The 14,827-nt window shown below is 43.9% G+C and overlaps 1 protein-coding gene across 1 annotated transcript in view; it reads right to left on the reverse strand.

Moving 5' to 3' along the window:
- The window catches only part of GPC6 (glypican 6), a 1,108,049-nt gene extending 1,093,624 nt beyond the window's left edge, over positions 1-14,425 (reverse strand). The window contains exon 1 of the mRNA XM_045070877.1: positions 13,630-14,425. Within this exon, the coding sequence (XP_044926812.1) occupies positions 13,630-13,789 (160 nt within the window). The 5' untranslated portion in view covers positions 13,790-14,425. The remainder of the gene's footprint in view (positions 1-13,629) is intronic.
- Positions 14,426-14,827: the final 402 nt, after the last annotated feature.

A 14,827-nucleotide genomic window follows, 5' to 3' on the forward strand; every position in this document is an offset into this window, starting at 1 on the left:
TGTGGGCTTCCAGTCATTATTTTTTTCCCCTGACATAACCAAATGGGTCCCCACTCCTGGTGACAGGATCTTAGTGCCTGATGGGCTTGGTGACTCACATGGGACACACAGCCTAACGAAGCACTGACAATACTTTATCTGAGGTTTGGTTCAGTTTTTCCAATCTAACATGCTATTGAATAGGTCCTAGGATAGGGTGTTAGTACAATATCTGTTAAAAATGATTCTTTCAGGGAGGAGGGAAAAAAAAAAAAAAACACACAGCTTTCAGTGTTCGGTATCCTTTACATCTGCTGCTCAGCTGGAAACACTGTTAAAAGGCCATTAGAACCTTAAGGTAACAGACCTGGAAGGCTATGAAAGCCACGGAGCAATTTGCTGTTTGTGTGACGAGTATCAGCCCAGCTACTTCCTTTTCAAGGGCTGAAAACAGCTTCTGTCATGAGCCGTGAAAATCAATTCCACGGTAACCCGGCTGAAATGTGGCTGAAGGGGGCACACCTCTGGGCTGGCGCTACACAGCAGAGCCTCCTTCTGGGCATCCCTGGAACCTTCCAGAAGCCCCCCCAGACAGCAGCATCCTGGCCAAGCCTGGGAGGGAGGGAAGGAGCAGCATGGGACTTCTGGGAACCTTCAGGCTCATCTCTTAGGACCCTGATTCTCTCTGATGCTTAATTAGGTTAAAATCGGAACCGTCACCCTGAATGAAGATGGCTTTAGGAAATGTGCAGCGGGGAAAAGCCTGCTCTGGCTGATTTGTATTCCATCTTTCTCTCCTTCCTGATTATAGTAGTTGGGAGTGAGGCTCATTCTTCCCAAATAATACTGTTTCAAAGCCTTTCAGAACATAGAGCATTTGTAAACTTTTTCTCAAATACCAGGTCATAACTTTTGAAAATAAGTATTTCGGAGGCAGAACGACGGATTGTCAAGAGTTGTACTTCACAAACTCATGGCTAAAACGGTGAAAATTCACTCTAAATTGTGTTATAAGTTTTTCAGCTACAGGACTTTGTCATGCCATTTATAAAATGCAACCTTGGTTACCACCTAGAATTAAGATCTCTGCAACCTACATTTTTATATATACTCAACTCCCACTTTGTTAAACCGAAAACCTTTCTATAATTTCCTGAGCATATTCAGGATAAGGATAAACTGCCACTCTTAAATCATAGCAATCAGCTTACATTTATGCATGGAACTTCCGGTAATATTACTTACCTTTACGTCAATAATCCAGGCTGAGAAATTGATTCAAAATTAATTTGTCAAAGTAATATAACAACAAAATGAAAAAGTATAATTTTATGGGTTGTTTTGAATCTCTGATGCACCTGACTTGCTGTTGTTTCAACTGGAATTTGAGTGTGATTATACATATTTTCTCGACTAAAGTGAAAAAAAAGGATTTATATAATTTTTATGTCTACTGGACAAAATACATCAGGTGGATCTCCGATTTTAAGAAATCCTCCAGTCGCTTTTTTTTCTTTCTTTTTTTTTTTTTAAAGAGGGGAAAGTAGTAATTGAAAAGGGATTATCCATAATAATTTTGTTGTTGATGACATAAGATTTGCCATTTGTAACCTATTTTATACTCAGTTGAAACTGACCTTTTATGAGAGCCATGTGGTAATATAAGTGAAATGAATATACTCTTTATTGCAGACATATAAAAAGACTGGCCTAAGCTTTTAACATAGTACTTGACCTCCTGATGTCTAAATATCCCCAAGTCTATTAAAGAATATTAAATAAGATACCACATAATCAAATGAGTAGTAAAAGCACAATAGAAGGCTTTCACACATTAGCACTTTATAATGTAAAAGTAACAGACCTGGAAGGCTGTGTTACCTAAGTTCAAGTGTGTTACCTAAGTTCAAAGTAAATACATAGCTGGAGGAGAAGCTGTAACAGATCACTTAGGAATGTCCAGGAATCCTATATTTCCAAATTATTAATATGTCAGAATTACAACTTCTTAATTCCCAAGTAGAATTCCCAGTATGTCAAAGATCACTAAAACTCTTCAAAAACATTTGTTAAACCTCTTGCTGTAAATAAAGGGAAAATACGTCAACCACTTCACATTTTAGTATTGTTTACTAAAAATGTTTAGTATTGTTTAAAAACTCCCAGTCATTGGGATTTGGAAGAAAATAGGATAAGCAAACAGCTAGGGTATGTTTAAAGTATTTTCTAACTTTTCCAGGAAAAAGGTAAGGCCTGTAACTTTAAAAATATCTGTAATATCTAAAAGCACAGTGGCTTTTTTCAAGTTCATTTCAAAAGCGCTGTTGACTTTGAGCTGTGCTGACCCATTAAGAAAATACAAATTGAAAAATTATTCATCTTTTTAAAAAAGAAGACCTCCAAGTATTTTCTTTACATAGAAAATATTTGCCTCAACCCCACTGCGGAGGAAACACCTCTGGTTCCCGGAAATTCAGCTGAGGATCAGTGGCCCTTGCTAATCTCCACTGTCCTAGGGGCACAAAGAGAGGAAGTCAATTTCTCAAAAAAATCCAAGAACTATAATAAGGAGCAAACACACTAGCAGATCAAGCCTACAGAATACAGGTGTGCATGCCTTGAATGTATTATGCTCAATCTTTAAGTAAAAGTGTATGAAATGAAGACTGGCCAGCTCTAAATGTAGTCTCCTTGCATAAGAGTCTGGAGGTCAGGGAAACAATGGCTATTTCTGCATCAGGAGCCTCCTGGAGGAAAAACAGCTGGGGCGGGGAAGGGGAGATGGAATTACTCTTCGCCAGAAATGTTCTAAATAGGAAGCCCCCCCCCAAAAAAAACAAGTCATGTTCCCAAAGGAAGCCTGCCATATTAACAGAGAATAATGGGGATCTTGTAGATCTTATAGTAAAAGACACAGAAAACATTTCCCTGTTTCTTTTAGAGCCATGCTGAAGTTCTCTCCCAGTCATGCCGCTGTGCGTTTGCCGCTGACTTGGGTCCCTTTCCTTCCACACAGAGGTACCTGTGGCTTGAAGGAATCCAATCACTCTCTTTCCCTGAGTCCCCCTAGTGGCCAAAGTAAGCATCTGAAACAGGACAGAGGTGATGGGGAGGGGGAGGAGGAGGGTGCAATTTGAAACAGAGGCACTTTCTCAGTTAGGATTCTTATCTGATGAGAAATAACAGAAATCATTGCCCAAATTTGACTGAGGGGGGGGGAAAAACTGTATTTAAAAACACAGTAAATGCATTCAGAATTTGGCTCCCAGAGACTCAAGAGATGGTACAGGACCAAAGGCATCAGGGTAACCAGAGAACTTGTTTAAAAAAAAAAAAAAAATGTGAATTATAGACCCCACCCAAGAAGGACTAAATCAGAACCTTTACCCTTTGTGGGTGGGGCCCAGGCATTGCTGTTGAACAAGCCCTCCAGTAATTCTGATGCAGGATCAGGTTTTCAGTTTATGAAGTTAGCTTTAGCTAACAGGTTCCCTTCCCTGGATGCACATTGGAAATACTCGGGAAAACTGAAAAACAAAGGAAGGGAAGCAGGGAGAGAGGAAGAAAGGAAAAAGAGTGCCCGGTCTCAGACCAATTAAATCGGGATATTTAAAGATGGAACCCATGTATAAGTATTCTATTTTAATATCTCACGTGACTCCCGGATAGCCCTGGCTCTTTCCAACACAGAAGAGCCAATGGGTAAATTTTCAGGAATTTCGTAAGCTGGCTGTTAGACTGTTAGTAGCTTGAAATCTGTCATGTTGGGAATATTTCTAAACCACAGAAATTGGCAAACGCTACAGATCAGGTCTCCCCACACCCTATCCTCCTGAAGGCTATTTGCTAAACACGTGTCGGCTCACCTCTGGCCAGAGTTGAGAAACAGTGGACTTAAGGAGCAAGGTTGCCAACTACCTCATTAATTCAGACAATCTGGGTAGTTACTCTCAATTTCTCCATTACCCTTCAATTCCCCAGGGATTCTTATGAAGATTACCAAGCAATGCAGTGACCACATAGTTAAGGAAGGAAGACTTTGGCCCCTCTCTGAGGGAGTAACCATGCCTACTCCAAGTCAACAGCCATGGCCCTTTTCCTCTCTCTTCGGGACATGGGTACAGGAAGCAATTCTGGAAGGAGAGGGTGGCTAAATCCACCGAGGGGCTTCTGACAGTCTGTCCCATCAATGAGAAGACACACATGGTTAGAAAGAGCCCCACTGTGTGCTTCCGGGCATCATAATGTGGCTTTGACTCTTAGTACTCCAGCAGCTGTCTTGCTTCCATAATGGAGCTCCCTGGTAGAATGAGGACAGCAGAGAACAGAAGATGGAGAGAATCTGGGAACAGTTGATAGTATGAACATCCCACTTTCTCAATCGTAAAACTGTTCTGGGATGCAGCTTAGGTGAAATGGTGGCTTTCCCTGTGTGGGTCTGCCACCCAATGCAGGATTTTCTATGACCAGCTGCCAGAAGTATCTTAAAGACATAGACGATTCCAGGCAAGAGTTTCAACGGCTTATCTTCTTGAAACACTTTTTCATGGAACTTCTAAGCAGCAGGAGTAAAGCTTTTTCTTACTTTTTTTCTTTTTAATGTTGTTTCTTTTCTGATGACCTCATCCACCCCTCTTCTCACCACTTGACCTCATATTGGCCCTTGGCATCTCCTGCTTTAGTATCTAAATCAGCCTCCTGACTATCCCCCTTCCATCCCCTGGGCCTTTAATGATCTATTCCATCTTGATTACAGTACTTGACTCATCTAAAACAATACTTTCATCTTGTCACTTGACTGCCAAGAACCTACGATAGTGACCTACTTCCTGCCACATAAAACGAAGGGTTTTCAAGATCCATCAAAAATACAACCCACCCTATTTGTTCAATATTATGTCTCACAGATTCTTAATTCATCCCTTTCTGTAGTATCCTCCACATGTACTACTTTGCTTACGAATTTAACCCCACCCCAAATGCCTTCTTCTGTCATGGCTCTTTGACAAATGCTACCCATCAGTCAATGTTCCCGGGATGGTTAATTTTATATGTCAACTTAACCTGCCTAAGGGATATCCAGATAGCTGGAATACCCACATAATCTGTGGGTGTGTCTGTGAGGATGTTTCTGGAAGAGATTAGCATTTGATTTAGTAGCAGGAGTGACCAGTGTCAAGGAACACCATCCAATCTATCCAGACCCAAATAGAACAAAAAGGTGGAAGAACAACAAATTGTTTTTTTAGCTTGCAATCTATCTTTTTCTACAATGGGACATGAAAGCTCGGTCTCCAGGCTCAGACTCTGAGACTTATATCAGTACCATACCCTGCCTAAGGCCTTCAGCATCTACTTTAGTGGGTCTGCAGCTTGTCTATTGTAGGTCATGGGGCTTCTCAGCCTCCATCCAGAGGCAATTCCTAGAATAAATCTCCTAATATATATATACCTATATCTATACATCCTACTGCTTTGGTTTCATTAGAGAACCCTGAATAATACAGCCCCAATTAAATTTTACCGCTTCCTCTCAGCAAGGTGAAGGCAAGTCTTCATTTTGTGATTCCTATCATTACAGCCAGTAACGTATTATTTGGTACTTAAGCCAAGGACATAGCATTGTTTAACTGCCAGGGAGTGAAGTAACAATTTAGTTCATTCTTCATCTTGGTAAAAATTTTAAGTTTTGGAGTTTTGTTTAGTTTTGTTTTTATGCTGCCATAGGACAAAAAAAAACTTTGACTGACGTTTCAAAACCGCACAGCTGATTATGTATATTTTGGTAAGTCTTTACTTTCTGAAAGTTAACATCTCCCTGTGCCCTATCTGGGAAATCCCTTTCTCTGAGCCACATTGATACTCTTAACAATGCTGTGCTGGTTTTATGATGTTGAGTTTCGTCTGCACTAAAAAGCACATATAAACTATGTCAGCCATTTACATGGCCTTGCAAACTCCATGAATGCTTCTGGGATGTTTGTTTCTCTCCCTTGGTCTCTCCCTCTCTTTCACATACATAGATGCTGGATCATGGTCCTTGTCCATCACATGGTAGATATTTAGTGATTCACTTTTGCCTGACTTGTGGTCTGTTGCTTGTATCAATTTTACCTTCTAAATATTCCTTTTCTTTTTTTTTTTTTTAAGATTTTATTTATTTATTTGACAGACAGAGATCACAAGTAGGCAGAGAGGCAGGCAGAGAGAGGGGGGAAGCAGACTCCCTGCTGAGCAGAGAGACTGATGCAGGACCCTGGGATCATGACCTGAGCTGAAGGCAGAGGCTTTAACCCACTGAGCCACCCAGGCACCCCTAAATATTTCTTTTCTTTAAATAAAGTACAGTTGACCTACAATATTATATTAGTTTCAGATGCACAACACAGTGATCTGACCTTTGTGTACATTGCAAAATGATCAGCTCAGTAAGTCTAGTTACCATCCATCACCATAAAAGTTAATAAAGTATTCTTGACTGTTTTCTCCATGCACTATATTACATCCCCATGACTTATTTTATAATGTATGTTTGTACTGCTCAATCCCCTTTACCCACCTGCCCGCCCGCCAACCCTCCTCCCCGGCACCAACTACCAATCTGTCATTGACATCTATGAATCTGGGTTCTGTTTGGTTTGTTCATTTTGGTTTTTAGATGCTGCAGGTAAGTGACATCCTATGGGATTGGGTATTTGTCTTTCTCGTAGCTCCTAAATAGATCCTGCTTTCTACTTCATTCCATTTCCAGTCACCACTCTAGGTCAAGTTAACATCTCCTCCTGTTGCTGTATCTGCTTCCGCTCCCCTGCAATCCATGCTCTCCAGAGCCACCAAAGTAACATTTCAAATCAAGTCCATCCTGACTGGAACACTTCTTCAATAGCACCTCACTGCCGTAGGCTGAAGGCCAAGGTCTCTGCAGTAAGTTCCAGGGATTTCAGGGCTGATTAAGGCAAGAGACAGGTCTGGGAGGGGAGGGGGCAGCAGGCCTCGGAGAGCTTTGTTTGGGTGAAACTTGACAGGCCTGCTGCATGAGGGGAAGGCCCTCCTAGCTGGGGGCCTGGCCGACATAACAGAGGAGCCAGGACCAGAAGGGAACCCCCAGGAGTGGAGAGGGGAACGAAGTAGCTAGGTAATGCTGCTCAGCCACAGGGTAAGGAGCACAGCAACTTGGGAGTTCTTTTTAGGTCTCTGATTCATCCCATAAATGACTAACAAGCCTTATGCAGTTTTGCAGGATACACAAGAGACAGGCTTTAAATGGTTAAAAGTGTATTTTCTACGGGCTATGTTTAAAACAACCGGTTGTGTAAACACTTGAGTTTAGCGCCACAGGTTCAAGAGCGAAGGGTCCACACTTGCAGTGAATAGGTCACCTGCCTTGGGCCACAATGCATGGGCTATCTTTGGACAGTGTTATGAACCTGGCCCGCAGGCTCTCCCATACTCCTGCAGGCTTTCCATCCACTGCTATTTTACCCAGGTTCTAAAAGTCCTCTCATACTTTCAGGGTCTTCTAACCACATAGGTACTAACTATGCTCTCATGCTCCAGAGCCCACCATGGTCCATTGCTCTTCCTCAAGGAACCATTCCCAGATGCTGTGATTAGATCAGATGCTCTGTTCAATGCTTTCATGGAGTCAGGTACCTCATGCTTGCCTCAATCTCAGCCATTCCTTGCGAATGATGCCCTTCATCTCTACTTCCCTGCTAGGACTAAAATCCACTGAGGCGCTGTACACTGCACCTAGCAAAGTAAATTACACATAGAAGGTATATAAGAAATATTTTTTGGATGAATGAAAAAAAAAAAACCACCTAAAGGAAGTAGAGAATGAGTTATAAAAATAAATCAGTAACTGGATAATATCTAAACATGGAATCAAATTCCTATTTTGCTTTGGCACATTCGTTTGAAAAATATTTTTCATTCAAGGTTATTAAAAAACTCTTCAATACTTCCATTCAGGATTATTAGAATTTTTTAAACCTTTGCCTAAGACTCACTGCTATGAAACCTTTTATTTACAAATATGGCATCCCAGGGAGACAATTATACTTTTAAACAGGATCATGCAAATAACTTAAAACTGAATAATTTTGAAGAAGCTTATGAAACTAAGTAGAATTACGTGCCAGGTAAAGAATTTAATAGATCAGAATCTGGTCTGCAAAGAGATATATGCACCAAATTTTAAAAAATATTCAGTATTCTGTTTAAACTGTCACTACCATTGGCCTTGCTAGAAGTCTTTTGAAAGATGTGAATTGGAGGGGGGGACGGTAAAAAATAATCTTAAATATGTTACTTTGGTAGACCTAAAATATAAGATTAAGCTAATAAACGATTTTATCAGCAATTCCCTCACAACAATTTCTATCCTAAACTCATAGGTCTATACAAATCTAGTGACTAAATCGTAGGTCGTTTGGTTTAAAAGGACTCAATAATTTTGTATTTTGTAAGTGTTCATAAAACTTACCCATAATTATAAGAGAACATTAGTCAGGCTCTTACATAAATTATGATACAATGTTGATACTATAATACTTAAAGGACATAATGCTGTATATTTTAAATCACGTTTGATAGCAGCCTACATTTCTACTCACCAGCAATTACCATGTGGTACAGTTAAAAGAGGTGAGTTTTATGTCAAAAAGTGTATCATTCAACTCAAATGAACTCTTGTTCTCAATGATGACATACTATCCGCTAATTAAATCAGCTAAGATAGCTCTGTTTGCAAGGATCATTTTAAAATTAATTCCCAAATCAAGAGTATAACAAGTGGCACTCCTAATCACCCAGATTTTAGATTGCTCTGATACCTGGAATGGATAGAATTCTTTTAGAAATCTAGTGACTCGACAAATTATTTTAAAACATTGAAGTTTTGCCAACTCATTTATACCTCTCCCTCTGTTCTTAGAAAGGATTTTAAAGACATCAGCTAACTGAGGAGAGGGCAAAGAAATCAGAAACCTACGAAGCAGACAGTTAAATGTAAATTATAATTTATTTCAAAGTAGGGTATTTAACATGTCCATAAAAGAGTAAAGTTTACCCTACAAAGTTTTTCTGTTTACGTTAATGTGACGATTGAAAAAAAAGTTGTGTTAATGGCAAATTAAATAAGTTAGTTTGCTGGGGAAACAGAGGGAGGACAGTTTCCCTGGCAAACCCACCAAAGTAAGGAAAAGACTGTTGCACAAAGATCAGGCAAAATGAAGCATTACTGAAATTTGAAAGCAATAAGGAAGGACTGACAAAAGTCACTAGTATATCAGCAGAGTATAAGAGAATATTTTGTAATTTGATTTTGGGATAGATTTTTAGAATCATTGACATACTCTAAATTCATATCCACGAGATGGGAAAGAATTTAATGCTGTAATATCCACCTGTAGCCCGAGCTCTCAAAACACCTGAGACATAGAGACAAATACTAAGAAAACAATTACATTTTTTCCTAATCTATGAAAATAAACTTCCTTCCTCCCTCTACCCTTATGGTAACTTCCTATAACTTCCTATAGCTTTGTTGCACTAACCCATGGTAACTTCCTATAGCAAGCTTTGTTGCACTAACCCATTATTCGTGTAGGCCTAGTATACTGAAAAATACGAATACATATTCTTTAGTTTCCATCTTTTATAAAGCTACAGAGATACAATTTTTAAAAATCAGGAAAACACATCAATCGATGAACAATTTAGTGATGGTAGCATGGCTGGTTCCTGAGAACACAAATTTCAAATTCAAAGTGATTTTGAAAAAATTGTAGATGTTGCAAGTAGATAGAAAAATATTCAGCACAAACTGTGAGGGAATACATATGGTGATTGATAATACCAGGTTATGTACCTAGTAGACGAAAAAAGAATTGATTTTGCAGGCATTCATTCAACAAATACAGAATGGCAGGGGGCAGGATTAAGTCTAGAACTCAGGTACCTGGAGTCAGAATGCCTGATTTGGAATTCTAGCTTCACCACTTCCTTGCTGAGTCATCCCTGGGCAAGTTAATCATTCCAGCCCCTCTGCTGCTCAGTTTTTTCATCTATAAAATGGGGATTATGATGATATCTACAAAATTATTAAAAGGCATCAATAAGACAATGTCTAATGTTTTAGAAGGAGGTAATGTTTTTAAGCAGGTGCTGACACGTAGTAATTTGCAAATAAGGGATTGTTAACTACAGCTGCATTAGATAACTGATGAAAAAAGTGGGCATGGAGGCCAATAAGTCACCATTAGTCAGCTACAAGGAGTTATAATTAATCACTCCAAGAAAGCTCAAGGTGTAGAGGCTCAGTAAGCATAAAACAGCACTCTCTGAATTGTCTAGTCTTTCAAGCAGATACTCTTTTCAGTTGTTGAGTTCTCTTATAAGTTTAGAGCCATCAAGATGAGTTGGGTTGGAAAACGAGATAATATCATGGATGCTCAAAGAAAAGACTAGAATGTTTCATACCTACCTTTGATCAAAATAACATTTCTAACAGAGAACTTGATGATCCACTGCTCAGTATCTTCCCAGAAGACAGAACAGAAGAAAATAAGCAAGCAAACCGGGAAGGCTTCGGCCTAGTTATCTGGAAACATTTCGATACCACAAGAATTACTAAGTACTAGAATGGATGGCTGAGAGGGACTCATGGGTCTTCTCCTTTGGAGGTCCCTCAAACAAGGACGGATCGTCTATCTGATCTGCCTGGGACGGCTTAAGATCAGGACTGAGTGAAGATTAATGGCGCAACCTGCCCCTTAAAGGCCTCCCAAGCACTCTCTGAGAGTGTAGCTTTATATATTACCCATCACAGCCCCTCATCTATGGAGTTTGAAGAACTCCCTTTTATCCTAGAATAGAAAAGGCCAACACTATTTCACAATTGTGAGTTCTGAGTAAAACTGTAATAATGTCATGATGAGACATAATGTCCTTATTACTTCTCAGTTATTTTACTAGGCAAGCTACCTGCAAATAGCTTTCAATTAGAAACAGCCCGCATGAATCTAAATTATGAACAGCAGTTCCTTTAAATTCCTGTTCCCTGGCAGAAAAATGGCATATGCCATTTTTCAAGCAAACCATTAAAAATCCAAACAACACAAAGATGAAAAGGGAGTTTAAAGAAAGGATAACCACCATATACTAGATAATGAAATGCAAATAGTGTCAGGAACTAGCGAAGAGCAAAAGAGTGTTTTCATTTAATAATAGGGCAGATTTCCTAAGTAATTATTCCAACAATGTGCAGCATTGAGTAGTTCACTTTAAAAAAATGCATATATATAGGAAGGTGTGTGTGTATACATATATATATATGTATTTAGTATACAATTATCTTTTACTTCATTTGCTTCCCTATCAGATGTGCATCTGACCCCACAATGACCTGTATCTTGATCATTTCCACCAGCATCAAAGCACACCAGGGTTAAGACAAAGTCAACAGCGCCCTTACTCCTAGAAAGTGACTTAAACAAAAGCCCACGTTTTAGAACTTAACAGCTAATTAGTGAACACTGTAATTGTCAAAGGTGTAGTGGAAAGGGGGGGGGGGGGAGAGATGGACCCTGTAGTTAAAAACCAAATAAAGGATTTATTTTAACCACTGGAAATGTTTTCAGTAAAGTAAAAGGTGAGTACAGAAACTATTTACACTGAAAGCTTTATTTTGATATTAAGGAGATTTGCATCAAGCTAAAGATGAAGTGTAGCATCCTGGAGGTCCCATAATCCACTAAAGAGTACTGAAGCAATTTAAAAATACTTAACTATTTTCTTCTCTGAGATATCATATCTGAAATCATGCTGGGAAATATCTGTGCTTAAAAGATACAATTTGAAAGAGCCCAGATTAGAGGAGGAAAAGTTCCTAGAAGAAGTGAGCCATACTATAAAACCTTTTAAAAGTTGAATTCCCTGAGATTTGGGGAGGAGAAAAAAGCAAAGCTGATCCTTATCAATTAATTAAAAAGAATGAAATAACAGTAGACAAAGGGGAAGGAGAGTTAAGAAACTTAAGGAGCTGTGGGGGCAGTAGCTCTCTATTCACTGATTAACAAATTAAGGAGTTCTGGAAAAGGGAGAAGAAGTGACAGGGGTAGAAAAGTGGTCTTATAATTCACCACAGGTTCCGCCTCCGACTCACTAAAGACCGGCTACGTCTGGCTCAGAATTGGAAAAAGGCTCCCTGTATATCATGCTCGGCGGGGTGACCGTGTGTATGGGCTTTTATTTATTTATTTATTTACTTCCAGTGCCTAAATTTCTATAAATGTGTTCATTTCGGTATAAGCAAAAACCTGCACTTGTGGAGTTTGTAGCTCAACCGTAATAAAACAGCGATTGCATTACATATCGAAACTGTGATGTTTTAAGATACAGCTGCAAAAAGATTTCACTCGGCGGCCAGCTCTTTGGCAAAATGCAGAGAGGCTGGTGGAAATGCAGCGTTTTGATTTGACCATCGGAGGTCACCGAGGACTCCAACGGCCGGGTTTGAGCAGCCCGCGCCCTCGCAGCATCTCCCGGCCTCCCGGTGCCTCGCTCAGCAGTGCTCGCTCGCAGCCACAGGATTTTCTCTCCCGACACGTTCCATTCACTGAGCCCCAGAGAAGCTCCCCGTCGGTTGGAGCGAAGAGCCGGAAAACGCGCACCCGGGCTGCTGCGCAAGTTGCCGGAGACCCAGGGCTACCCACACGCCGGCGCCAAGAAAGGGGGTGGGCGCTCTCGAGCTCTCGGGGCCCCGGAATGCTAGCGGCCCGGCACGCGGGGTCCGGGGACTCCGGGACAAACCCAGCCGTGAGCCACCCGCTTCTGTCGGCGCAGCTTCTGAGCGCAGGCGGGCGGGCGAGATCGCGCTCAGGTCCGGGCTCCGCGCCGGCGGCCGGGGGATGTCCCCCGACCCGCGAGTGACCAACCGCAATCGGGGAAGCACTGAGGGCCCGTAACGCGCAAGTCCGCCCCAAGCCCGAAACTGGCAGCCGGTGAACTCCCCAAACCAGCCCAGAACTCCCGACGTCCGGAGGCCGGGTCCCCCACCCCACCCCCAAGGTGGGGGTCCCCCCCGGCCCGGGCGCCGGGCGCTCTGCCTCCCGGAAAGACTCGGAGAGCGGAGCGGAGCGGAGCGAGCGGCGAGGGGAGCCCTCCGCGTCTCTCCACCGCCCCCGCCGGCGCGAGGGCGGGAGTGGGGAAGGCGCCACTCAGACTGTGGCGCTGGGCAAACTGCGGCCGCAGTTCTTCCAAGTTTGCCTGAGCCGGAGGCGCGGGGTGGGCGCCCCGCTGGGCGACCTGCCCTCGCGCCGCGGCCGCCCCCCGGGGGTCCCGAGCTCCCCGGCCCGCCCGGCCCGAGCCCACCGCGAAGGGCGCGCACGGGCGCCGGAGCGGAGGGAGGGCGGGCGGGAGGGAAGGAGGGCGCTCCCGCGTGTGCACACAATGAGGCAGCGGAGACGCACACCTTCCCCGCGGGAGCAGCCGCCCGAGCATCCGCCGGCGTCCGGGAGAGCCAGCCCTGGCAGAAAGTGAACACCAACAACTCAGCAACAGGGGGGCGAAGGGGGGCGCCCGGCCGCCTGGGGGGCGTGCGGCCGCCGAGGGCTGCAGCCAGCCGGGCCGCGCGCCCGCGCTTACCTGCGATCTCCTGGTAGGGGATGTCCGCCAGGCTGAATCCCTTGGCACCGTACGCCTGGCGGACCTCGCCGCAGCTCCGAGCCTTCACCTCCGCGCCGGCCGGGAGGGACAGCAGCAGCCCGGAGAGGGAAAGAATCACAGCCCCGATCCAAGAAGGCATGGTGCAGCGTGCAAATCCAGCTCGGTAAACCCCAGGGCCCGTGCGCTCTTCCCCTTGCCCCTCGAGCCGAAAGCCCGCCAGAGCCCGCGGCGCGCTCCTTGCCGCTGCCCAGCGTCACCCCCTTCTGCCAGCCGAGGGGACGAGCAGCGCAGCCCTCTGGACTGCGCTCAGCAAACTTTTATAAGCCAGATGGAGGATGGCAAGCCAACCAGGGCTGGCTGGGAAAGCAGCCGCCTCGCTTCCCCCAGTCCCCCAGTCCCCCAGACCGGGAGCGGTGCAATAAAAACGAGCGAGCGGAGGCAAAGAAATGTTTAAAAAGCCACCATGGGGGTTCAGGGCTGCGATCCGACTTCCGAGCCGCAGAATCGTAGAGCGCTGCGAGCTCGGCTCGCCCGGGTGTGCGGCGAAGGTGGGGACGCGCGCCGGCTCTCCCGGAGAGGGAGGTGGACGGGCGAGCGCGAGGGTGTGTGCGCGCGTGTGTGTCGGGGCGAGCGCGGGGTCTTGGGGGCGCGTGTGCGTGGAGGTATGTGTTGGGGATAAACGGGATCCAGGGGAAACCTCGGCTTCGCACAGGCTGAGGGAGCCTGTGAGAGTCCTCCTGAAATAGGAAGAGAGAAATCCCGGAGACAGACCCTGGAGGCTAGAGGGAAGGAGAAAGGAGGGGAGAGAAACGTGCTACACTGAGCACGGCCGAAATTCAGAGGCAGAGTCGAAGGCAAATCCTGGACTGGATCTCTCGCGACTCGGTGGAAGAAGAAGGGAAGAAAGGAAGCGGTTCTGCTTTCTCACTCCCTTCACATCCTCCAGACCGATCCGACACGTTCCCTTTAATGACTCAAGTAAGTAATCTAGAAAGGCAGAGCCTTTGAAGTTAGTAACACGTGTGGTATGAGACTATGCTTTTGTGGACCTGAAGGACCAAGCAATTCCAATTGTTGCTCTAAATAGGGGCAACAATTTGTGACCTACTGAAACACAAAGCCCGCGTAGAAATAAGCATGTGGGGAACCCCTGACGTTCAGAGGACAGTCATCGCTG

The sequence above is a fragment of the Mustela putorius genome, unplaced genomic scaffold, assembly GCF_011764305.1.
Source record: "Mustela putorius furo isolate JIRA1106 unplaced genomic scaffold, ASM1176430v1.1 tig00003974_pilon_pilon_pilon, whole genome shotgun sequence".
NCBI lineage: Eukaryota > Metazoa > Chordata > Mammalia > Carnivora > Mustelidae > Mustela > Mustela putorius.